Genomic DNA, 26,773 nt, shown 5'->3' with positions numbered 1-26,773 from the left:
ACCGGGTATCGATGGAAAAAAAGTAGGGTTAACAGAATTAACCTCGCCTTCGAAAAAGTCACAATATAAATAGATTATACATTGTATAATCTATTTATATTGTGACTTTTTTTTTTTAGCTGGTTTTTGGTTATTTTCAGATTTTTTACAGTTAAATATTCTCTTTCAGTACACAACGACTATAGCGCCATCTGTTGGTTGTAATGTTAAAAAGTTTTATTCCGTCAAAAAGATTGCCATTGAAATAAACAAAATAACATATAATTTAAAGCGCTCATTCCCTTTATGAAAAATACCATACGATGGGGAAATCCCCATTTCATGTGCTCGTCACCGTATAAATAAAATAAAAAAATAAAAATAAACAAGTCCAAATTAAAACAAATTTGTAATAAAAAGCGTTTATTATAAACTTATGCCTAAAATAAATAACTTACATTGCAGGTCTTAGTTGCTCCTCTGTCTACAATTCCTCTTAAAAAAATAGATTCTATGATTATCTCAACAGGAAAATGAGGATATTTAAAATTTATTTTATTAATCAAAAGATAATAAATATTCGCATGATATTTGTATAACTTGACGTTCAATATTTATAATCTGTACTGCAAAGTCCTTTTTCGTTGCCAAATTGTTCATATTTTAGATGCTGTGCAGCCATTATCTGATATTGGTACGCATTTCTAGAAAAAAAATATGGTTTAGTAATATTTTTCACAAGTTTATAAGAGAGTGAATAGGAATACTACTTATATTTACTGCCTATTAATCATTCATAAAATGATAAGAATAAAAATGAAAATAATTAAATTATTATATTACATTAGGCGCTGTTCGATCCCTCTTCAATAAACTGATGTTTTTTTTTTTCTTACTTTCTGAGATAAACTGCAATATTGAGTATCACCACTCTATCCGCCGTATGTTAAATTCAAGTGGAAAGCGGAGAACAGAGTGTCTTAATGCTATGAATAAATATTGGTAAATAAAATTATTTCTAAATTGTAATCTACTTACAGTGAAATTAGGATCGTATTCGTGGTCGGGCAAGCAATACAGTGTAATAGTTATTCCTCCAGAACACATATAGAACCTATCACATCTTTGAGGATCAGCTATTTGCTTATTAACTCCTGGTGGACAAACTACTTCAGAATTGTCGTTTTTAACAGTAGCTGCTTCTTCCACTGAGTCCTTCGGTTTGGTACTCTTTTCCTGATCTACTAAAGTAACGAACTCAGTCGTAGGTAATATTGAGGTTTCATTTTTATTTTTCATTGCTGTGCAACCATTTTCTGCTATTGCAACACATTGCTAAAAAAAATATTATATAGACCATTAAGATCTATTAGAGAATTTATAAAATATTATAGTTTTAACAGAAAAGTCAGTCACGAGATGGATAAAGATCGCCAATTTACGGACCAGTCCAAATTTCATGACAATCGATACAGTACTTTTCGAGATATGGGTAGCGATGCATTACTGGAGATGACATGTATTGTTACTTTGATACATTAAAATGAAACCATTAAAAATATAAACAGCTCATCCGAAATTGTCTCCATTTGTTGCTATAAATTTCTTTAAACTTTGAGCTATCAATAATAAATAGCAGTATGGATTGTTTTAATAACTTTAACTCTGTCTAAGGCACTTGATAGCGTTGATAGCATTGGTCATAAAGCTATACTATTACGGCATAAGAGGACGTCAGACGTGTATTCAATCTTCTGACATCTTATTTAGCTAACAGAGTTCAGAGGGTTGATTTGAACGGCAAGAAATCTCCTACATCATTAGTCTGTATGGAGATCCCACAAAGGTCACAAAGGTCTTGGTCATTTTCTGTTTTGAATATATATACAGAGTGTTTTTGCCATCACCATTTTAAATGAAAGCACAGTTTTAACTACTCTATAGAAGCCTAATAAAATTAAAACAAAAGAGATTTTGCCAAAAATGAAAAAGTTATTTTTTCAAGCAAATGAAATACTAATATTGTTGTTGTTAAATAAAACGCCATTTGCTAAGAATGACGCACACAGACAAAAACCTATCAAAGCGACAACGTTGCACGCGCCTCATTCACGAAAGCAAAAGCATTTTTTAAAAAGCAAGTTTTTTAAGAAAAAGATACGAATCACGTGAACGTAGTGTATGAAATAATAACAATAAAATTAAAAAAAAAACTAAATATCAAATTAACTCACCCGGCTCTCTAAATCAAATTCGTATCCAACATTACACGGTAAGGGTATAGCCATACCGGCGGAGCACAGATAATACTTAGTGCAATCCGTTGGATCTGGGACATTTCCAAAATCAGTAGGTGAACATATCGTTGGTGTAGTTACTTCAATTTTAACTGAAGTAGACTCTATTTCCGTGTACGATTCATTTTCATCGTTTTTATTGGTTTCACTCGCTAATTTTGCAGTACATCCATTATCAGATATGGGTGTACATTGCTAAAAACGTACATAAAAAATAAAATTATTATACAATTATCTATTAACTGCACCTGTGGTTAAAGGGTAAAGTCTAATAGTACTAAGAGTAGTGTATGACACATTATGTTATGTGCTTACGATAGTTCCCATTGTTTCTGATAACAGATACAATGTCGATAGTCTCGAAACGTTAAACGTAGCCTATAAGTATAACTTTATTCGATAAATGGACTATCCAAAAAATAAGATTTTTTTCCCCATAATTGCTGAATCAGCTTTACGCTGTATACCACACACAGCAGGGTAGGCAGAGGGAACCTAGTGTTAAGACACTCCGTTCCCCACTTTCTGCCGAATTCTGGAGGCTTTGCGTGTTGAGAACCAGAGCGAAGAAATGGAAATATAAACGTAAATAAATAATAATATAATTGTTGAGATCAGCGAATTCAACCTAACAACCATAATAGCTTTAAAATCTTATTATAAATGATAAATCTGTAGCCAAGTAGCTTACCCGAACTATTGGATCAAATTCGTGTCCAAGATTACACGGCAGAGATATGGCAATACCAGCAGAGCACAGGTAAAATTTACTACAATTTTTGGGATCTGGGACATTTCCGACATCGCTAGGTGAACATATTGTAGGTGGCGTGACTTCAATTTTTGCTGAAGTAGACTCTGTTATTAGATCGCCATTATCAGATGTGTTGTTTTCTGTTGTTATTTGATCTAAATTAGTCGAATTTTTTGACGCAAAACAACCATTTTCTGATATTGGACGACACGCCTGTAAAAAAAAGTAAAATCGCCTGTGAACGCCAATGATCAGATAATAATAAAAAAAATTAATATAATGTTAGCGTACTCGTGTAAAAATGGGTAGATTTAGGTGAAAAAGTCTTTGAAAGCAGTGGAATTGCGTCAAACGGGGACAGTTGCTTGTAGGCGATAGCCCTGATTGGAAGGTATCTTGTGTGTAGTGTTGTTATTGGGTGATACATGTCACTTATTGTAATTGCGTGGAACCTCTATCTGAGTACGTTGGAAACATGTAGACGGTGTGTGTTTTATCGAGTTTTTTTAAAAAACGCTAACCGTTTCCGATTTCAAACAATAATATAAAAAAAATTATGTCAATTAAGGTCTTACCCTAGTTTCTGGATCGAATTCATCTCCTGGTGTACATCGGAGTATAGTTACAAATCCTGCGATGCAATGATAGTATTCCTGGCAATTTTCAGGATGTGGGAAGTTTCCAGACACACCAGGAGGACAAATACTTGGTGTCGTCACTTTAGACTCTGTTGTCGTTGAAATTAAGTCTAATGTTGTTTCTTTTTCTATACTATTTTCAGTTGATACACTAGATATGCTTTGCTGTGATTTAGTAGAAGTCAATAAACCTTTCGATGCATAGCATCCGTCTTCAGAAATGGCAACGCAATTCTGCAAAATTTAAGATATACTTAGTTAAAAATTCGAAATTTGATTTAAATATGAAAATACGTATTATATTATGTGTGTGTATATTATGTAATATTGAATCAATACTGCAGTATTGTTTGAAGTACTTAACATTAAGGACTATTTCAGTGTGACAAAAATTATGCATAATATTAGGAAAAATACGTATGTTTATTAATTTATAAGGACTTGATTGTACCTGCGCTTTATTTATTTTCTTTTGCCAAATGACGATTATTTTTAAAAATAACCACTAGGCAGTGGAAATTTGAGACAGTAATAACAAAACCAAATTTATAAGAATTATGCCATTGCAAGCGGCTTAATTTGTGACGAGCCTCTGAAATAACTTCCATGAGGAGCCGATTAAGTAGTGAATATTAAAAATAAAATATCTTGCACACACAAAGTACTTACTGCAACTTTACTGTCGAATTCATGCCCAGCTAAACAATATAATGTTGTCACTTGGCCAAGTAAGCAGTGGTAAAACTTATCACATCTGTCATTATCCCCAATGATGCCAACAAAGTCAGGTGGGCATATTACGTTACCATCTATGTCACCCATGTTCGTGGTTGGCAAAGTTATTTCAACAGGATCTTGGGAAGTAGATATTAACAGCTCGGAACGATCAGTTGAAGAAGTCTGTTTGTTTTCAGAAGAATCTGTTGTTATTTCATCGTTGTTAGAATCGACTGTTGTTTCATCGTTGTTAGAATCGACGGTTGTTTCATCACCGTCAGAGTTTTTAGTAGTTAAATCTCTTTCGGTTACGTAGACATTGTTTGTTGTTTCTTCGGATTCAGATGATGCTGTATGTGTTGTTGAGCCATGGATGGGGTTTTGAGATGAAGATAGCGGTAAGTCTGAATGGTTAGTTGTTTCATCAAAATCTGTTGTTTTATCTGAACTGTAAGTGGTAGAGTTTTTGTCATTACCAGAAGAGTCTGTTGTTACTTTGCTTATATCAGTTGTAGAGTCATCGTTACTGGATTCGTTATTAACAGCAGTGGTCGATCCTGCTTCGGTATAGACGTTATTAATATCAGACGTTTGATCGCCAGAATTTATAGTTGCAATCTCCTTTTCTGTTGTTATGTCAGACTTACTCGTCGAACTATCTTGATTTTTGGATGCAAAGCAGCCATTTTCCGATATCGGCTGACAACTCTATAAAGAATGTTTATTTAATACATATATAGGCATTTGCAGTACTTAACTCTATCTAATTAATAAATGTAGTATGTAATTAATATATAATAGAGGTCAGTCGTGACGCAGGGGCGCAAAATATGACTATAAACGCGACAAGTTGGAAATTCGATTCCTTCTCGCGGTAATAAAATATTTAATATTTTGATTGTTTCGCTCTGGTGTCAAGGCAAAGAGCGACGTTAAGTTCCGCTACTCATCACCCAATGCGCCCAAAATTTGGCGAAAAATGGGAACGGAATGTTTTACTCTCCTCTGTGAGCGGAATATATCATGAAATTGATTAATGACAGGAATTAATTAATTTGCCATCATTGTCTGAGGTATGAGTAAATAATGAGTATTTAATCGGAACACTGTAGATGTGCCCCTGTTCCAACTTTAGCTTAATAATTTTATTTATAAATAACACATTATTACATTCAAACTGTCCAATATACAATTAAAACACCTATGCTCAGTAGTGGCTACAAATGAATAAAGGTTGCCTGTAAGAAATCACTTATAGTGATAAGGCCGCCTATGCACTGTATGTAAATTACAAATTTAATTGTATTTTCTTTGTGCAATAAAGTGTTTATAAATAAATAAAATAAATAATCTGATGAAAATATGCAGATATCTAATAATACTGGTGGGTGAGTTGTAAATGTGAACGAACATATTATATGGATCAATTTGCTCCGTTTTAAATAATACAATCAAAAGAAACGAATATCATGAAATTGTTCATAGTTTCGATGAGAAAAAATAATGTTCATACCCTAGTTTTCGGATCGAATTCATCTCCTGGTGTACATCTGAGTATAGTTACAAATCCTGCGATGCAATGATAATATTCCTGACAATTTTCTGGATGTGGGAAGTTTCCAGACACACCAGGAGGACAAATACTTGGTGTCGTCATTTTAGACTCTGTTGTCGTTGAAATTAAGTCTAATGTTGTTTCTTTTTCTATACTATTTTCAGTTGATACACTAGATATGCTTTCCTGTGATTTAGTAGAAGTCAATAAACCTTTCGACGCATAGCATCCGTCTTCAGAAATGGCAACGCAATTCTGCAAAATTTAAGATATACTTAGTTAAATCAAAATTCAAAATTTGTTTTAAATATGAAGATACATATTATATTATGTGTGTATATTATGTAATATTGAATGAATACTGCAGTATTGTTTGGAGTATTTAACATTAAGAACTATTTCAATGTGATAAAAATTATGCATAACATTTAGAAAAATATGTATTTTTATTATTTAGCAGGATTTGAATCTGCACTTTATTTATTTTCTCTTGCCAAATGATGATTATTGTTAAAAACAACCACTAGGCAGTGGAAATTTGAGACGGTAATAACAAAACCAAATTTATGCCATTGCCATTGTTCGATGAGAATGAGTGGCTTAATTTGTGACGAGCCTCTAAAATGGCTTCCATGAGGATCCGATTAAGTAGTGAATATTAAAAACAAAATATATTGCATACACAAAGTACTTACTGCAACTTCACTGTCGAATTCATGCCCAGCTAAACAATATAATGTCGTCACTTGACCAAGTAAGCAGTGGTAAAACTTATCACATCTGTCGTTGTCCCCAATGATGCCAACAAAGTCAGGTGGACATATTACGTTACCATCTATGTCACCCATGTTCGTCGTTGGCAAAGTTATTTCAACAGGATCTTGGGAAGTAGATATTGGCACCTCGGAATGATCAGTTGAAGAATTCTGTTTGTTTTCAGAAGAATCTGTTGTTGTTTCATCGTTGTTGGAATCGACTGTTCTTTCATCACCGTTAGAATCTTTAGTCGTTAAGTCTCTTTCGGTTACGTAGACATTGTTTGTAGTTTCTTCGGATTCAGATGATTCTGTATGTGTTGTCGAGCCATGGATAGGGTTTTGAGATGAAGATAGCGGTAAGTCTGAATGGTTAGTTGTTTCATCAAAATCTGTTGTTTTATCGGAACTGTGAGTGGTAGGGTTTTTGTCATTACCAGAAGAGTCTGTTGTTACTTTGCTTATATCAATTGTAGAGTCATCGTTACTGGATTCGTTATTAACAGCAGTGGTCGATCCTGCTTCGGTATAGACGTTATTAATATCAGACGTTTGATCGCCAGAATCTATAGTTGCAATCTCCTTTTCTGTTGTTATTTCAGACTTACTTGTCGAAGTATCTTGATTTTTGGAAGCAAAGCAGCCATTTTCCGATATCGGCTGACAACTCTATAAAGAATGTTTATTTAATACATATATAGACATTTGCAGTACTTAACTCTATCTAATTAATAAATGTAGTATGTAATTAATATATAATAGAGGTCAGTCGTGGCGCAGGGGCGCAAAATATGACTATAAACGCGACAAGTTGGAAATTCGATTCCTTCTCGCGGTAATAAAATATTTAATATTTTCGTTGTTTCGCTCTGGTGTCAAGGCAAAGAGCGACGTTAAGTTCCACTACTCATCACCCAATGCGCCTAAAATTTGGCGACAAATGGGAACGGAGTGTGTTTTACTCTCCTCTGTGAGCGGAATATATCATGAAATTGATTAATGACAGGAATTAATTAATTTGCCATCATTGTCTGAGGTATGAGTAAATAATGAGTATTTAATCGGAACACTGTAGATGTGCCCCTGTTCCAACTTTAGCTTAATAATTTTATTTATAAATAATACATTATTACATTCAAACTGTGCAATATACAATTAAAACACCTATGCTCAGTAGTGGCTACACATGAATAATAATCTGATGAAAATATGCAGATATCTAATAATATTGGTGGGTGAGTTGTAAATATGAACGAACATATTATATGGATATATGTTCCGTGTAATTGCTCCGTTTAAAATAATACAATCAAAAGTTCAAAATAATACAATCAATTAATAGTTTCGATGAGAAATAAATAATGTGCATACCCTAGTTTTCGGATCGAATTCATCTCCTGGTGTACATCTGAGTATAGTTACAAATCCTGCGATGCAATGATAGTATTCCTGGCAATTTTCTGGATGTGGGAAGTTTCCAGACACACCAGGAGGACAAATACTTGGTGTCGTTATTTTAGACTCTGTTGTCGTTTCTTCTACTTTTTTAGTTTTGTCATCAAGACGAGCAGAAGTAGATTCTTGTGTTAAACCACTAAAATTATTTGTTGCTTCTGTATTGTCATTACTATTTTCTGTCGTTTCAGCAGTACTTTGTGCTGATTTGGTCGAAGTTAATAATTCTTTTAACGCATAGCATCCATTGTCAGAAATTTCAACGCAATCCTGTAAAATAAATGAACGAGATTTTTAATTGGTTTGAGCAACTGTTTTCAATTATATACTTGTTACAAATATTTCGCTTTGCGCAGCACATCAACTTAAATTACAACGACATGCGCTTTCGTGCACTTTCGCTTGATCTCAGCCACTCTTTCATCCATAACATCAAATAACTCAATCATCTTCTGTTTTTTTAGTCCCTCTATTCCAACTCTTTAACACTCAACTATTTGTAGCTCTGTCATGTCGGGTGGTAGTCGCCAACGTAGTATTTGTCCCTACCTACCTACACACTAGGAGGGACACCCTGGTGTGCGTCGCCTTTTGAGGACAACCTAAGAGTGTGCTCGGACGAGGTGGAAGTGGCGTTGCTGGCAAGCTTTTCGTCTTGGACGCCCAACCAATAATATAATAAAACTAAAAACCTTTATATTCTTTTTAGTTCTTGTAATTTAGTTACTTACGGATATATTTATATTAAATTCGTATCCAGGTGGACAATGTAATGTTACAATTTGACCTGCAATACAATGGTAAAACCTGTCACACCTCTCTGGATCAGGAATGACGCCAATAAAATTAGGTGGACACATTATACTTGGATTTAACGGATCTTCGACATTTATTGAAGTGCTAGTCATTTCATTAGGGTTTTCAGTAGATATTGGTACATCTGATGTGTAGGTGGAAGAATTATCATCCTTTTCCGATGAATCTGTTGATACTTTGTTTATATCAGTACTATTGTAAGTATCTGGCTCATTATTTCTTGTCGTTGTTGTTGCTACTATTTCTGATGTTATAACACTAGTATCGGTTGTTATTTTGTTGTTACTCGTTGAACTTTTTTCATCCTTGGACGCAAAACAACCATTTTCCGATATAGGTTTGCAATTCTACAAATGACAAATAACAATTTATTGAAAGATAAAAGTTAAATGCATAAAATATATAATGATAGATTGAATAGTTGGCCTTTTTAAAATCACTTGAGTTAATTATACATTAAATTTAAAAGCTTCTAAAAAGTATTAGTTATGTAAAGTTATTTAGTTTTTATTATTATATGTATATAAAAAATATGAATTATTTAATCTATGTTTACAATTTATAGTATTATAATTATCTAATAATTATAATACTGTTAGGCAGTAAATATTATAATTATTGCATATAGTACTCAAATAGACCGGTAAAAAAATGATAACTAAACTTTTGTGTACATATATAAAATATGTACTATTTTCGATTATGTATATTTTGCATTAGGTTCACGCATTTCCTCAAGGGGTGATCGAGCCTATAACAATTGCGTTTATTATCAGATGTTGTCCAACTGTGCTACAATTCCCTAATATATGTATATTTTTTTAGCTTCACGTTGTACCCCCATAGCAGAATAGGAAGAAGGAACGTAATACACCTAATACTATTTCTATTTAACTAGTTTCTATTTCACTTATCGCTGAAATTCCTAGGCTAGGCGTGTTAAGTGGCGAAATTCAAATCCGCACTTTACCTCGTTGCCAGAAGGAGGAAGTAAAAATATTCCCCCAAGTGGGAATCGAACCCACAACCACCGCGTTTACAGATGCAAGCTTAAATTGTTAAAGCCCCTGTGTCACAACTGCCTCATGTTTCTAAATATATTTATTTATATTTATTACCTTGCTTTCTGGATCAAATTCATATCCAGGTGTACATGTTAGTACAGTTTCAAATCCTGCGATGCAATAATAGTATTGATTACAATTTTCTGGATGTGGGAAACTTCCGGTTACACCAGGATAACAAATGCTTGGTATTGTTGTTTTAAAATCGGTTGTTGTTTCCGAAAATTTTGTAGGAATATCATCAGTGTTACTATGTATAGAACTTAATTCCTGTGTTGAAACTTTAAGATTTACAGTGGTATCCGTATTTTCTTTATTACTTTTAGTTGTTTCAGCAGTATTAGTTGAAGTTAGTAAGCCTTTTGATGCAAAGCATCCATCTTCCGATATGGGAACACATCGCTGTAAGAAGAGTATATATAATTAAATAATAATTAAACAACTAAGTTATAAAAAATCTTTTTCCTCCTCTTGGTATTAATCTCTATTATTATATGTGAGCAATAAGGAAAATAAAGTAAATAATTGTTCTGCTACTCCTGGAAGTAGTTTCTCCATCTCTCCTTCACAGAGGACAAAAATTCGTCAAAATAAGGAACGAAGCGTCTTAATATTTGATCCTTTTTGTGTCCCTGCTATGCCGGAAAAGCGTAAAGCTCAGTATTTTTAAAATAAAATCATCTGACTAGGCCGAATACTGAATAGTAGCAATATTCATTAAAAATCTAATAGACACATAATTATGTATTGTATACATATTTTTTTATTTCATACTGTATCCCGCACATAGCATGATATGCAGAGGGAACATAGTATTAAGATACTCCGTTTCATTAAGACTATTCCGTTATCTATTTTCCGCTGAATTCTGGGGAGAATGCGTGTTGAGTGGTGGAACTCAACGCTGTGCTTTGTTTCGTTACCAGAACGAGGAAATGAAAATATAAATATTTAATTTCCTCCAATAGTACTTTTTGGGTAAAATTTTATACGTTGAAAACCATTTTTGAAAGAGACTGCCTTACGATTTGATCTAATTATTTTCTTATAAATATAAAAATAAAACCGGGACTAATGCCAGGAAGAGGAACACATTCACAAGCGACACGATACGCCTTATACAATCTTAAATGAGTAAAAATAAATATTACCGAAAGTTGACTATCAAATTCATATCCAGGGGCACAGTACAATATAACTGGACGACCAACTGTGCAATAAAAGAATCTATCACAAGCTTCAGGGTCCGGAATAAGTCCGACAACATTAGGTGGACATATATTATTATTATCTGTGTCATCCACGTTAATAGACGTAGACAAAGTTATTTCATTAGGATTTTGAGAAGTAGATGTTGATATATCTAAATAATCAGTGGCTGTTGTTGTTTCGTTGCCATCAGAAGTCTTTGTTGTCAGTTCGGTTTCAGTTACTGACACATCTTCATTATTAGTAGTACTTTCGGAATTTGGTATCGTTACATCTGTTGTAGTACTTTTTTTAGTTTCAGAAGAATCCGTTGTACTTTGATTTCTTATTGCAGAACACCCATTATCTGATATAGGCATGCAACCCTAAAAATTTTAAATTGTTAATATGATTTATTTCAACCAAGTAACTAAATAAAGCAAATATAAATATTACTAGAAAATGTAACAATAAATTATAGAAATTACGAATATAGAGGACGTGGTACAGACGAGACTGTCTGACTGTAATTAGTGTGTTATAATTTCGACCCCAATTCGGGGATATTTAAATTAATTTCCCCGGACTGCGTGGCGTTCCGTTCTGCCACTAAACATTACGTCTTCAGTCTTCAAAATTACACTAAAGTCAGCAGCTAAATACATATATATTTTGAAAATCCGCTACTTACCGAGCGTTCAATATCGAATTCATATCCAGGTGCACAGTATAATGCTATAGCTTGACCAACAACACAGTGGAAAAATCTATCACATCTTTCAGGATCAGGGGCAAGACCGACGAAATCAGACGGACACACTATACTTGGGTTTACAGTAGGATCCTCTATACTAATTGAAGAAGTAGTTCTTTCAAATGGTTCATTAGTCGATGTATATGTCGGCGAGCTCTGTTCGGTTTCTAACGAATATGTTGATATATCATTATTTTCCGTTGTAGTGTTGGAGGATATGTTATCGTCATTATTGTTTGTTGTTGATATTATTTCAGTAATTACGCTATGAGCAGAATCTGATGTGATATCGTTTTCTGTTATTTTTTCCTTATTAGTTGTTGTTTCTGTATTTTTGGAAGCGAAACATCCGTTTTCTGAAATTGGCTTACATTCCTGAAAAAAATAAAATATATTTTTACAGTCGATTACCAAACCAAATTTACACAGGGATGACGTAATAGAAGCTACCTATTAAAATATTTTTGTTTTAATTCTAATATGGTTATGAACACAAAAAACACATTATTAATAATGTTACTTTAAACATTGTTTTTTATTTGAAATAAAAAGTGTAGATTTATGACAAACACGATTGTGCAAGTATAATCTAAAATATTTTTAAAAAGTTACTTATATATCGTCATAGATTGTACCTATGATAAAAAATATTTAAGAAAATCATATCTTGTAACCTTTACGTTATTATACAGTCAGCCGTGCCTACAATTTTTTAACCTACTTCTGTAAGAAAAGAATGTACTTTGCATTTCTGATACTTCAAGGGCAGTTTAATGAGAATTTGGGATAATGAGACCCGGTGTTTTTTTTGTATAATATTTATATATCTATATTTAAGTTGAAATTCAAATGTTCCATAGCGTAGCTTATCTAGATATGTTTTCTGGGGGGAAGTGTACTGAACTTGCTAGCTTTGCACAAATATGATCGTGTAAATGTTGTTATTTTTTTTATTAAAAGAGAGCAAGCTAGCTTATAAATTAATATGTTTTACAGTTACTTTAAAATTATGTAATAGTAAAATTTTAAATACATCCCTCCAACTTACCAATTCTACTTTATCAAATTCATATCCTGGTGCACAGAACAGCTGTATAGGATGACCAACAGCACAGTGAATGAATTTGTCACATTTATCAGGATCAGGGATGACACCAATAAATTCAGGTGGACATACTATTATAGAAGATTCAGTATTTGTTGTCGAATCAGTTGATTCACTAGAATTTTCTGATGTAGTCACTGGTAATTCGGTATTATCAATTATAGTGCTGCGTTCATTGCCGGAATCGGTTGTTACTTCGGTAACGTCAGTTTCTTTATTGTTAGTGCTAGATTCGATTTTGCTTGTAGTTTTCACTACTGCATCTGTAGTATTCTCATTTACAGCAGTTGTGCGATCACTAAAATTTGATGTTGTAATTTCATCCTCTAATGTAGTTTCCTCTATACGTCTTGTACTTTCTTGATGTTTAGATGCAAAACAACCATTTTCAGAAATTGGTTTGCATTTCTGCAAATTTTCAATTTAGGCAATTTAATAAAGAATTTTATATATTTAAACAAAATTAAAATTGCTTAATCACAACACAATTAATAATTTTAACATTTAGTAAGATTACAATTACATCACAAATTTTTTTTTAATAATTTATATCCAAAAAATGGACCAACGAATGAACAACACTCATATTGTTATGATTTTTTTAAAACTCGTACAATAAAAAAATGTTTGTAAATTCTTACCAAATCTACGCTGTCAAATTCGTATCCAGGGCCACAGTAAAGTGGCAGTGTCTGTCCCATGATGCAATGGTAGAATCTATCACACCGTTCAGGGTCCGGGATAATACCAACAAAATTAGGTGGACAACCGTGCATGGTTGTTGTTTCAATAGGTACTGTAGTAATTTGACCATCTGTTGTTTGTATTACATCTGATGTTACTTCAATGTCATCCACAGATGTTGTTTTATGATATGTAGTTTGTTCAATGTTTGTATTATTTTCTGTAGGTTCTGTTAAATCTGTCCTTGAAAATGTTGAGGTTTCTTGGTTTTCTTTAGAAGCTAAACAACCATCTTCAGATATCGGGACGCATTGCTGAAAACGATAGTCGTGATAATATGTAGTTTATTTTATAACCTTGAAATGATGAATATAAGAAATATATAGTTATGACTTATTTAATAAGCAATATGAAAAATTTAATTATAGTTGAAATAAAAGCAAAATTATACCAAAATTGTTTCCGTTCAATGTTTTAATTTTTTTATATGTGAATAAAAACCACTAATGGGAATGTTATATATAGTATGTTTAATTCCACACTCTGGTAATGAGGCAAACGCGGCGTTGAATACCGATATTCTACAGGTAAAATCTCAAGAATTCGGCGGAAAGAATGGCACGAATTCTAACAGAAAGTGTCTTAACATAAGGTTCCCAGATCCCTCAGCCTATTGTGCTATGTGCACAGTAAGCTACAAAAAGACAATAATAAAGTGTTGGGAAAACAATATGTATGTACTCGTACATATACATAAAAGTTAGCCTCGGTGGACTAATCTCTTAAAGAGGTGAGTTCACCAAGGCTAACTTTTTTTGTCTGTTAAATGTTTTTTTTTTTTAATGTTGAATGCAATCAAGAATATTATACCTGACTGACAGGGTCGAACTCAGAAGTGATTGTACATTCCAGCGATATTATAGATTCGAATCCACTCATGCACATATAATATTTACGGCAGTCTTCTGGATGTGGAACGTTTCCACTAAATCCTGGTGGACATATAGAAGCCGGTGTAGTTATAACTGGTGATTCAGTAATGATATGCCTAGTCGTATCAGTAATTTCTTGTGAAACTGTTGATGGTGATGATGGATCAGTAGAAACAATATCATATACTGTTGTGGATGATACTGACAGATCAGTTGAACTCTTTTCTTCATAATCGGTACTTTCTTGAGTTGTTGTACGCACATTGTTTGTTGTACTTTCACTATTTGTCGTTGATGTTAAAGAAGAATCTGAAGACGCTTCACTTGTCAAAATGTCCACGTCTGGTATTGATGTTTCTGGCCAGGCTGTGGACGTCGCTGACGAATCAGTTGTTACTTTTCGAGTGGTGCTGTCGTATTCTGAACTCGTTGTGTGTCTGGCAGTCGTCGGCATTTCAGGATAATCTGTAGATGTTTTAATTGTAGTAGTGTCCACGTCTGGCATTGAGGTTTCTGGCCAAGCTGTAGATGCTGCTGACGAATCAGTTGTTACTTTTCGAGTGGTGCTATCATATTCGGAACTCGTTGTGTCTCTTGCAGTCGTCGGCGTTTCAGGATAATCTGTAGATACTTTACTTGTAGTAGTATCTACGTCTGGTATTGATGTTTCTGGCCAGGTTGTGGACGTCGCTGACGAATCAGTTGTTACTTTCCGAGTGTTGCTGTCGTATTCGGAACTTGTTGTGTGTCTGGCGGTCGTCGGCGTTTCAAGATAATCTGTAGATGTTTTAATTGTAGTAGTGTCCACGTCTGGTGTTGAGGTTTCGGACCAAGTTGTAGACGTCGTTGACGAATCAGTTGTTACTTTTCGAGTAGTGCTGTCATATTCGGAACTTGTTGTGTCTCTTGCAGTCGTCGGTGTTTCAGGATAATCTGTAGATGCTTTAATAGTAGTAGTGTCCACGTCTGGTGTTGAGGTTTCGGGCCAAGTTGTAGACGTCGTTGACGAATCAGTTGTTACTTTTCGAGTGGTGCTATCATATTCGGAACTCGTTGTGTGTCTTGCGGTCGTCGGTGTTTCAACATCATCTGTAGATACTTTACTAGTAGTAGTATCTACGTCTGGTATTGATGTTTCTGGCCAGGTTGTGGACGTCGCTGACGAATCAGTTGTTACTTTCCGAGTGGTGCTGTCGTATTCGGAACTCGTCGTGTCTCTTGCAGTCGTCGGTGTTTCAGGATAATCTGTAGATGCTTTAATAGTAGTAGTGTCCACGTCTGGTGTTGAGGTTTCGGGCCAAGTTGTAGACGTCGTTGACGAATCAGTTGTTACTTTTCGAGTGGTGCTATCATATTCGGAACTCGTTGTGTGTCTTACGGTCGTCGGTGTTTCAACATCATCTGTAGATACTTTACTTGTAGTAGTATCTACGTCTGGTATTGATGTTTCTGGCCAGGTTGTGGACGTCGCTGACGAATCAGTTGTTACTTTCCGAGTGGTGCTGTCGTATTCGGAACTCGTTGTGTGTCTGGCAGTCGTCGGCGTTTCAGGATAATCTGTAGATGTTTTAATTGTAGTAGTGTCCACGTCTGGCATTGTTGTTTCGGGCCAAGTTGTAGATGTTGCTGACGAATCAGTTGTTACTTTCCGAGTGGTGCTATCATATTCGGAAGTCATTGTGTGTCTTGTGGTCGTCGGTGTTTCAACATCATCTGTAGATACTTTACTTGTAGTAGTATCTACGTCTGGTATTGATGTTTCTGGCCAGGTTGTGGACGTCGCTGACGAATCAGTTGTTATTTTCCGAGTTGTGCTGTCGTATTCGGAACTCGTTGTGTGTCTGGCAGTCGTCGGCGTTTCAGGATAATCTGTAGATGTTTTAATTGTAGTAGTGTCCACGTCTGGCATTGTGGTTTCTGGCCAAGCTGTAGATGTTGCTGACGAATCAGTTGTTACTTTTCGAGTGGTGCTATCATATTCGGAACTCGTTGTGTGTCTTGCGGTCGTCGGTGTTTCAACATCATCTGTAGATACTTTACTTGTAGTAGTATCTACGTCTGATATTGATGTTTCTGGCCAGGTTGTGGACGTCGCTGACGAATCAGTTGTTACTTTCCGAGTGGTGCTGTCGTATTCGGAACTCGCTGTGTGTCTGGCAGTCGTCGGCGTTTCAGGATAATCTGTAGATGTTTTAATTGTAGTAGTGTCCACGTCTGGCATTGTGGTTTCTGGCCAAGCTGTAGATGTTGCTGACGAATCAGTTGTTACTTTTCGAGTGGTGCTATCATATTCGGAACTCGTTGTGTATCTTGCGGTCGTCGGTGTTTCAACATCATCTGTAGATACTTTACTTGTAGTAGTATCTACGTCTGGTATTGATATTTCTGGCCAGGTTGTGGACGTCGCTGACGAATCAGTTGTTACTTTCCGAGTGGTGCTGTCGTATTCGGAACTCGTTGTGTCTCTGGCAGTCGTCGGCGTTTCAGGATAATCTGTAGATGTTTTAATTGTAGTAGTGTCCACGTCTGGCATTGTGGTTTCGGGCCAAGCTGTAGATGTTGCTGACGAATCAGTTGTTACTTTCCGAGTGGTGCTATCATATTCGGAAGTCGTTGTGTATCTTGTGGTCGTCGGTGTTTCAACATTATCTGTAGATACTTTACTTGTAGTAGTATCTACGTCTGGTATTGATGTTTCTGGCCAGGTTGTGGACGTCGCTGACGAATCAGTTGTTACTTTCCGAGTGGTGCTGTCATATTCAGAACTCGTCGTGTCTCTTGCAGTCGTCGGTGTTTCAGGATAATCTGTAGATGCTTTAATAGTAGTAGTGTCCACGTCTGGTGTTGAGGTTTCGGGCCAAGTTGTAGACGTCGGTGACGAATCAGTTGTTACTTTTCGAGTGGTGCTATCATATTCGGAACTCGTTGTGTGTCTTGCGGTCGTCGGTGTTTCAACATCATCTGTAGATACTTTACTTGTAGTAGTATCTACGTCTGGTATTGATGTTTCTGGCCAGGTTGTGGACGTCGCTGACGAATCAGTTGTTACTTTCCGAGTGGTGCTGTCGTATTCGGAACTCGTTGTGTGTCTGGCAGTCGTCGGCGTTTCAGGATAATCTGTAGATGTTTTAATTGTAGTAGTGTCCACGTCTGGCATTGTGGTTTCTGGCCAAGCTGTAGATGTTGCTGACGAATCAGTTGTTACTTTCCGAGTGGTGCTATCATATTCGGAAGTCGTTGTGTGTCTTGTGGTCGTCGGTGTTTCAACATTATCTGTAGATACTTTAATAGTTGTAGTGTCCACGTCTGGTATTGATGTTTCTGGCCAGGTTGTGGACGTCGCTGACGAATCAGTTGTTATTTTCCGAGTGGTGCTGTCATATTCGGAACTCGTCGTGTCTCTTGCAGTCGTCGGTGTTTCAGGATAATCTGTAGATGCTTTAATAGTAGTAGTGTCCACGTCTGGTGTTGAGGTTTCGGGCCAAGTTGTAGACGTCGTTGACGAATCAGTTGTTACTTTTCGAGTGGTGCTATCATATTCGGAACTCGTTGTGTGTCTTGCGGTCGTCGGTGTTTCAACATCATCTGTAGATACTTTACTTGTAGTAGTATCTACGTCTGGTATTGATGTTTCTGGCCAGGTTGTGGACGTCGCTGACGAATCAGTTGTTACTTTCCGAGTGGTGCTGTCGTATTCGGAACTCGTTGTGTGTCTGGCAGTCGTCGGCGTTTCAGGATAATCTGTAGATGTTTTAATTGTAGTAGTGTCCACGTCTGGCATTGTTGTTTCGGGCCAAGTTGTAGATGTTGCTGACGAATCAGTTGTTACTTTCCGAGTGGTGCTATCATATTCGGAAGTCATTGTGTGTCTTGTGGTCGTCGGTGTTTCAACATCATCTGTAGATACTTTACTTGTAGTAGTATCTACGTCTGGTATTGATGTTTCTGGCCAGGTTGTGGACGTCGCTGACGAATCAGTTGTTATTTTCCGAGTTGTGCTGTCGTATTCGGAACTCGTTGTGTGTCTGGCAGTCGTCGGCGTTTCAGGATAATCTGTAGATGTTTTAATTGTAGTAGTGTCCACGTCTGGCATTGTGGTTTCTGGCCAAGCTGTAGATGTTGCTGACGAATCAGTTGTTACTTTTCGAGTGGTGCTATCATATTCGGAACTCGTTGTGTGTCTTGCGGTCGTCGGTGTTTCAACATCATCTGTAGATACTTTACTTGTAGTAGTATCTACGTCTGATATTGATGTTTCTGGCCAGGTTGTGGACGTCGCTGACGAATCAGTTGTTACTTTCCGAGTGGTGCTGTCGTATTCGGAACTCGCTGTGTGTCTGGCAGTCGTCGGCGTTTCAGGATAATCTGTAGATGTTTTAATTGTAGTAGTGTCCACGTCTGGCATTGTGGTTTCTGGCCAAGCTGTAGATGTTGCTGACGAATCAGTTGTTACTTTTCGAGTGGTGCTATCATATTCGGAACTCGTTGTGTATCTTGCGGTCGTCGGTGTTTCAACATCATCTGTAGATACTTTACTTGTAGTAGTATCTACGTCTGGTATTGATATTTCTGGCCAGGTTGTGGACGTCGCTGACGAATCAGTTGTTACTTTCCGAGTGGTGCTGTCGTATTCGGAACTCGTTGTGTCTCTGGCAGTCGTCGGCGTTTCAGGATAATCTGTAGATGTTTTAATTGTAGTAGTGTCCACGTCTGGCATTGTGGTTTCGGGCCAAGCTGTAGATGTTGCTGACGAATCAGTTGTTACTTTCCGAGTGGTGCTATCATATTCGGAAGTCGTTGTGTATCTTGTGGTCGTCGGTGTTTCAACATTATCTGTAGATACTTTACTTGTAGTAGTATCTACGTCTGGTATTGATGTTTCTGGCCAGGTTGTGGACGTCGCTGACGAATCAGTTGTTACTTTCCGAGTGGTGCTGTCATATTCAGAACTCGTCGTGTCTCTTGCAGTCGTCGGTGTTTCAGGATAATCTGTAGATGCTTTAATAGTAGTAGTGTCCACGTCTGGTGTTGAGGTTTCGGGCCAAGTTGTAGACGTCGGTGACGAATCAGTTGTTACTTTTCGAGTGGTGCTATCATATTCGGAACTCGTTGTGTGTCTTGCGGTCGTCGGTGTTTCAACATCATCTGTAGATACTTTACTTGTAGTAGTATCTACGTCTGGTATTGATGTTTCTGGCCAGGTTGTGGACGTCGCTGACGAATCAGTTGTTACTTTCCGAGTGGTGCTGTCGTATTCGGAACTCGTTGTGTGTCTGGCAGTCGTCGGCGTTTCAGGATAATCTGTAGATGTTTTAATTGTAGTAGTGTCCACGTCTGGCATTGTGGTTTCTGGCCAAGCTGTAGATGTTGCTGACGAATCAGTTGTTACTTTCCGAGTGGTGCTATCATATTCGGAAGTCGTTGTGTGTCTTGTGGTCGTCGGTGTTTCAACATTATCTGTAGATACTTTAATAGTTGTAGTGTCCACGTCTGGTGTTGAGGTTTCGGGCCAAGTTGTAGACGTCGGTGACGAATCAGTTGTTACTTTTCGAGTGGTGCTATCATATTCGGAACTCGTTGTGTGTCTTGCGGTCGTCGGTGTTTCAACATCATCTGTAGATACTTTACTTGTAGTAGTATCTACGTCTGGTATTGATGTTTCTGGCCAGGTTGCGGACGTCGCTGACGAATCAGTTGTTACTTTCCGAGTGGTGCTGTCGTATTCGGAACTCGTTGTGTGTCTGGCAGTCGTCGGCGTTTCAGGATAATCTGTAGATGTTTTAATTGTAGTAGTGTCCACGTCTGGCATTGTGGTTTCTGGCCAAGCTGTAGATGTTGCTAACGAATCAGTTGTTACTTTTCGAGTGGTGCTATCATATTCGGAACTCGTTGTGTGTCTTGCGGTCGTCGGTGTTTCAACATCATCTGTAGATACTTCACTTGTAGTAGTATCTACGTCTGGTATTGATGTTTCTGGCCAGGTTGTGGACGTCGCTGACGAATCAGTTGTTATTTTCCGAGTGGTGCTGTCATATTCGGAACTCGTCGTGTCTCTTGCAGTCGTCGGTGTTTCAGGATAATCTGTAGATGCTTTAATAGTAGTAGTGTCCACGTCTGGTGTTGAGGTTTCGGGCCAAGTTGTAGACGTCGTTGACGAATCAGTTGTTACTTTTCGAGTGGTGCTATCATATTCGGAACTCGTTGTGTGTCTTGCGGTCGTCGGTGTTTCAACATCATCTGTAGATACTTTACTTGTAGTAGTATCTACGTCTGGTATTGATGTTTCTGGCCAGGTTGTGGACGTCGCTGACGAATCAGTTGTTACTTTCCGAGTGGTGCTGTCGTATTCGGAACTCGTTGTGTGTCTGGCAGTCGTCGGCGTTTCAGGATAATCTGTAGATGTTTTAATTGTAGTAGTGTCCACGTCTGGCATTGTGGTTTCGGGCCAAGCTGTAGATGTTGCTGACGAATCAGTTGTTACTTTCCGAGTGGTGCTATCATATTCGGAAGTCGTTGTGTGTCTTGTGGTCGTCGGTGTTTCAACATTATCTGTAGATACTTTACTTGTAGTAGTATCTACGTCTGGTATTGATGTTTCTGGCAAGGTTGTGGACGTCGCTGACGAATCAGTTGTTACTTTTCGAGTGGTGCTGTCGTATTCGGAACTCGTTGTGTGTCTGGCAGTCGTCGGCGTTTCAGGATAATCTGTAGATGTTTTAATTGTAGTAGTGTCCACGTCTGGCATTGTGGTTTCGGGCCAAGCTGTAGATGTTGCTGACGAATCAGTTGTTACTTTCCGAGTGGTGCTATCATATTCGGAAGTCGTTGTGTGTCTTGTGGTCGTCGGTGTTTCAACATTATCTGTAGATACTTTACTTGTAGTAGTATCTACGTCCGGTATTGATGTTTCTGGCCAGGTTGTGGACGTCGCTGACGAATCAGTTGTTACTTTCCGAGTGGTGCTGTCATATTCGGAACTCGTCGTGTCTCTTGCAGTCGTCGGTGTTTCAGGATAATCTGTAGATACTTTAATAGTAGTAGTGTCCACGTCTGGTGTTGAGGTTTCGGGCCAAGTTGTAGACGTCGGTGACGAATCAGTTGTTACTTTTCGAGTGGTGCTATCATATTCGGAACTCGTTGTGTGTCTTGCGGTCGTCGGTGTTTCAACATCATCTGTAGATACTTTACTTGTAGTAGTATCTACGTCTGGTATTGATGTTTCTGGCCAGGTTGTGGACGTCGCTGACGAATCAGTTGTTACTTTCCGAGTGGTGCTGTCGTATTCGGAACTCGTTGTGTGTCTGGCAGTCGTCGGCGTTTCAGGATAATCTGTAGATGTTTTAATTGTAGTAGTGTCCACGTCTGGCATTGTGGTTTCTGGCCAAGCTGTAGATGTTGCTGACGAATCAGTTGTTACTTTCCGAGTGGTGCTATCATATTCGGAACTCGTTGTGTGTCTTGCGGTCGTCGGTGTTTCAACATCATCTGTAGATACTTTACTTGTAGTAGTATCTACGTCTGGTATTGATGTTTCTGGCCAGGTTGTGGACGTCGCTGACGAATCAGTTGTTATTTTCCGAGTTGTGCTGTCGTATTCGGAACTCGTTGTGTGTCTGGCAGTCGTCGGCGTTTCAGGATAATCTGTAGATGTTTTAATTGTAGTAGTGTCCACGTCTGGCATTGTGGTTTCTGGCCAAGCTGTAGATGTTGCTGACGAATCAGTTGTTACTTTCCGAGTGGTGCTGTCGTATTCGGAACTCGTTGTGTGTCTGGCAGTCGTCGGCGTTTCAGGATAATCTGTAGATGTTTTAATTGTAGTAGTGTCCACGTCTGGCATTGTGGTTTCTGGCCAAGCTGTAGATGTTGCTGACGAATCAGTTGTTACTTTTCGAGTGGTGCTATCATATTCGGAACTCGTTGTGTGTCTTGCGGTCGTCGGTGTTTCAACATCATCTGTAGATACTTTACTTGTAGTAGTATCTACGTCTGGTATTGATGTTTCTGGCCAGGTTGTGGCTGTCGCTGACGAATCAGTTGTTACTTTCCGAGTGGTGCTGTCGTATTCGGAACTCGTTGTGTGTCTGGCAGTCGTCGGCGTTTCAGGATAATCTGTAGATGTTTTAATTGTAGTAGTGTCCACGTCTGGCATTGTGGTTTCGGGCCAAGCTGTAGATGTTGCTGACGAATCAGTTGTTACTTTCCGAGTGGTGCTATCATATTCGGAAGTCGTTGTGTGTCTTGTGGTCGTTGGTGTTTCAACATCATCTGTAGATACTTTACTTGTAGTAGTATCTACGTCTGGTATTGATGTTTCTGGCCAGGTTGTGGACGTCGCTGACGAATCAGTTGTTACTTTCCGAGTGGTGCTGTCATATTCGGAACTCGTCGTGTCTCTTGCAGTCGTCGGTGTTTCAGGATAATCTGTAGATGTTTTAAAAGTAGTAGTGTCCACGTCTGGTGTTGAGGTTTGGGGCCAAGCTGTAGATGTTGCTGACGAATCAGTTGTTACTTTTCGAGTGGTGCTATCATATTCGGAACTCGTTGTGTGTCTTGCGGTCGTCGGTGTTTCAACATCATCTGTAGATACTTTACTTGTAGTAGTATCTACGTCTGGTATTGATGTTTCTGGCCAGGTTGTGGACGTCGCTGACGAATCTGTTGTTACTTTCCGAGTGGTGCTGTCATATTCGGAACTCGTCGTGTCTCTTGCAGTCGTCGGTGTTTCAGGATAATCTGTAGATGCTTTAATAGTAGTAGTGTCCACGTCTGGTGTTGAGGTTTCGGGCCAAGTTGTAGACGTCGTTGACGAATCAGTTGTTACTTTTCGAGTGGTGCTATCATATTCGGAACTCGTTGTGTGTCTTGCGGTCGTCGGTGTTTCAACATCATCTGTAGATACTTTACTTGTAGTAGTATCTACGTCTGGTATTGATGTTTCTGGCCAGGTTGTGGACGTCGCTGACGAATCTGTTGTTACTTTCCGAGTGGTGCTGTCATATTCGGAACTCGTCGTGTCTCTTGCAGTCGTCGGTGTTTCAGGATAATCTGTAGATGCTTTAATAGTAGTAGTGTCCACGTCTGGTGTTGAGGTTTCGGGCCAAGTTGTAGACGTCGTTGACGAATCAGTTGTTACTTTTCGAGTGGTGCTATCATATTCGGAACTCGTTGTGTGTCTTGCGGTCGTCGGTGTTTCAACATCATCTGTAGATACTTTACTTGTAGTAGTATCTACGTCTGGTATTGATGTTTCTGGCCAAGCTGTAGATGTTGCTGACGAATCAGTTGTTACTTTTCGAGTGGTGCTATCATATTCGGAACTCGTTGTGTGTCTTGCGGTCGTCGGTGTTTCAACATCATCTGTAGATACTTTACTTGTAGTAGTATCTACGTCTGGTTTTGATGTTTCTGGCCAGGTTGTGGACGTCGCTGACGAATCAGTTGTTACTTTCCGAGTGGTGCTGTCATATTCGGAACTCGTCGTGTCTCTTGCAGTCGTCGGTGTTTCAGGATAATCTGTAGATGCTTTAATAGTAGTAGTGTCCACGTCTGGTGTTGAGGTTTCGGGCCAAGTTTTAGACGTCGTTGACGAATCAGTTGTTACTTTTCGAGTGGTGCTATCATATTCGGAACTCGTTGTGTGTCTTGCGGTCGTCGGTGTTTCAACATCATCTGTAGATACTTTACTTGTAGTAGTATCTACGTCTGGTATTGATGTTTCTGGCCAGGTTGCGGACGTCGCTGACGAATCAGTTGTTACTTTCCGAGTGGTGCTGTCATATTCGGAACTCGTCGTGTCTCTTGCAGTCGTCGGTGTTTCAGGATAATCTGTAGATGCTTTAATAGTAGTAGTGTCCACGTCTGGTGTTGAGGTTTGGGGCCAAGTTGTAGACGTCGGTGACGAATCAGTTGTTACTTTTCGAGTGGTGCTATCATATTCGGAACTCGTTGTGTGTCTTGCGGTCGTCGGTGTTTCGACATCATCTGTAGATACTTTACTTGTAGTAGTATCTACGTCTGGTATTGATGTTTCTGGCCAGGTTGTGGACGTCGCTGACGAATCAGTTGTTACTTTCCGAGTGGTGCTGTCGTATTCGGAACTCGTTGTGTGTCTGGCAGTCGTCGGCGTTTCAGGATAATCTGTAGATGTTTTAATTGTAGTAGTGTCCACATCTGGCATTGTGGTTTCGGGCCAAGCTGTAGATGTTGCTGACGAATCAGTTGTTACTTTCCGAGTGGTGCTATCATATTCGGAAGTCGTTGTGTGTCTTGTGGTCGTTGGTGTTTCAACATCATCTGTAGATACTTTACTTGTAGTAGTATCTACGTCTGGTATTGATGTTTCTGGCCAGGTTGTGGACGTCGCTGACGAATCAGTTGTTATTTTCCGAGTTGTGCTGTCGTATTCGGAACTCGTTGTGTGTCTGGCAGTCGTCGGCGTTTCAGGATAATCTGTAGATGTTTTAATTGTAGTAGTGTCCACGTCTGGCAATGTGGTTTCTGGCCAAGCTGTAGATGTTGCTGACGAATCAGTTGTTACTTTTCGAGTGGTGCTATCATATTCGGAACTCGTTGTGTGTCTTGCGGTCGTCGGTGTTTCAACATCATCTGTAGATACTTTACTTGTAGTAGTATCTACGTCTGGTATTGATGTTTCTGGCCAGGTTGTGGACGTCGCTGACGGATCTGTTGTTACTTTCCGAGTGGTGCTGTCATATTCGGAACTCGTCGTGTCTCTTGCAGTCGTCGGTGTTTCAGGATAATCTGTAGATGCTTTAATAGTAGTAGTGTCCACGTCTGGTGTTGAGGTTTCGGGCCAAGTTGTAGACGTCGTTGACGAATCAGTTGTTACTTTTCGAGTGGTGCTATCATATTCGGAACTCGTTGTGTGTCTTGCGGTCGTCGGTGTTTCAACATCATCTGTAGATACTTTACTTGTAGTAGTATCTACGTCTGGTATTGATGTTTCTGGCCAGGTTGTGGACGTCGCTGACGAATCTGTTGTTACTTTCCGAGTGGTGCTGTCGTATTCGGAACTCGTTGTGTGTCTGGCAGTCGTCGGCGTTTCAGGATAATCTGTAGATGTTTTAATTGTAGTAGTGTCCACGTCTGGCATTGTGGTTTCTGGCCAAGCTGTAGATGTTGCTGACGAATCAATTGTTACTTTCCGAGTGGTGCTATCATATTCGGAACTCGTTGTGTGTCTTGCGGTCGTCGGTGTTTCAACATCATCTGTAGATACTTTACTTGTAGTAGTATCTACGTCTGGTATTGATGTTTCTGGCCAGGTTGTGGACGTCGCTGACGAATCAGTTGTTACTTTCCGAGTGGTGCTGTCATATTCGGAACTCGTCGTGTCTCTTGCAGTCGTCGGTGTTTCAGGATAATCTGTAGATGTTTTAAAAGTAGTAGTATCCACGTCTGGTGTTGAGGTTTGGGGCCAAGTTGTAGACGTCGGTGACGAATCAGTTGTTACTTTTCGAGTGGTGCTATCATATTCGGAACTCGTTGTGTGTCTTGCGGTCGTCGGTGTTTCAACATCATCTGTAGATACTTTACTTGTAGTAGTATCTACGTCTGGTATTGATGTTTCTGGCCAGGTTGCGGACGTCGCTGACGAATCAGTTGTTACTTTCCGAGTGGTGCTGTCATATTCGGAACTCGTCGTGTCTCTTGCAGTCGTCGGTGTTTCAGGATAATCTGTAGATGCTTTAATAGTAGTAGTGTCCACGTCTGGTGTTGAGGTTTCGGGCCAAGTTGTAGACGTCGGTGACGAATCAGTTGTTACTTTTCGAGTGGTGCTATCATATTCGGAACTCGTTGTGTGTCTTGCGGTCGTCGGTGTTTCAACATCATCTGTAGATACTTTACTTGTAGTAGTATCTACGTCTGGTATTGATGTTTCTGGCCAGGTTGCGGACGTCGCTGACGAATCAGTTGTTACTTTCCGAGTGGTGCTGTCATATTCGGAACTCGTCGTGTCTCTTGCAGTCGTCGGTGTTTCAGGATAATCTGTAGATGCTTTAATAGTAGTAGTGTCCACGTCTGGTGTTGAGGTTTCGGGCCAAGTTGTAGACGTCGGT

The 26,773-nt window shown here is 38.5% G+C and overlaps 1 protein-coding gene across 1 annotated transcript; it reads right to left on the bottom strand.

The window, feature by feature from the left end:
• Nucleotides 1-369: 369 nt before the first annotated feature.
• Nucleotides 370-15,233, bottom strand: LOC146537382 (uncharacterized). Its single transcript, XM_085188050.1, has 16 exons — nt 14,632-15,233; nt 13,719-14,075; nt 13,021-13,485; nt 11,910-12,347; nt 11,182-11,604; nt 10,085-10,432; nt 8,882-9,313; nt 8,067-8,420; nt 6,636-7,364; nt 5,899-6,195; nt 4,338-5,093; nt 3,606-3,902; nt 2,968-3,243; nt 2,214-2,471; nt 1,018-1,314; nt 370-683 (listed from the first exon to the last, which is right to left on the bottom strand). Exons 1-16 carry the CDS (start codon nt 15,196-15,198, stop codon nt 636-638), a joined length of 6,342 nt encoding a protein of 2,113 aa, XP_085044176.1. The 5' UTR covers nt 15,199-15,233; the 3' UTR covers nt 370-635.
• Between the last annotated feature and the right edge of the window lie 11,540 nt (nt 15,234-26,773).

Source organism: Heliconius melpomene, chromosome 7, assembly GCF_056956725.1.
Source record: "Heliconius melpomene rosina isolate 202511_hmr_F chromosome 7, ASM5695672v1, whole genome shotgun sequence".
NCBI lineage: Eukaryota > Metazoa > Arthropoda > Insecta > Lepidoptera > Nymphalidae > Heliconius > Heliconius melpomene.
Note: the sequence above shows the minus strand (reverse complement) of the source record. Positions and strands in the feature narration are given on the sequence as shown.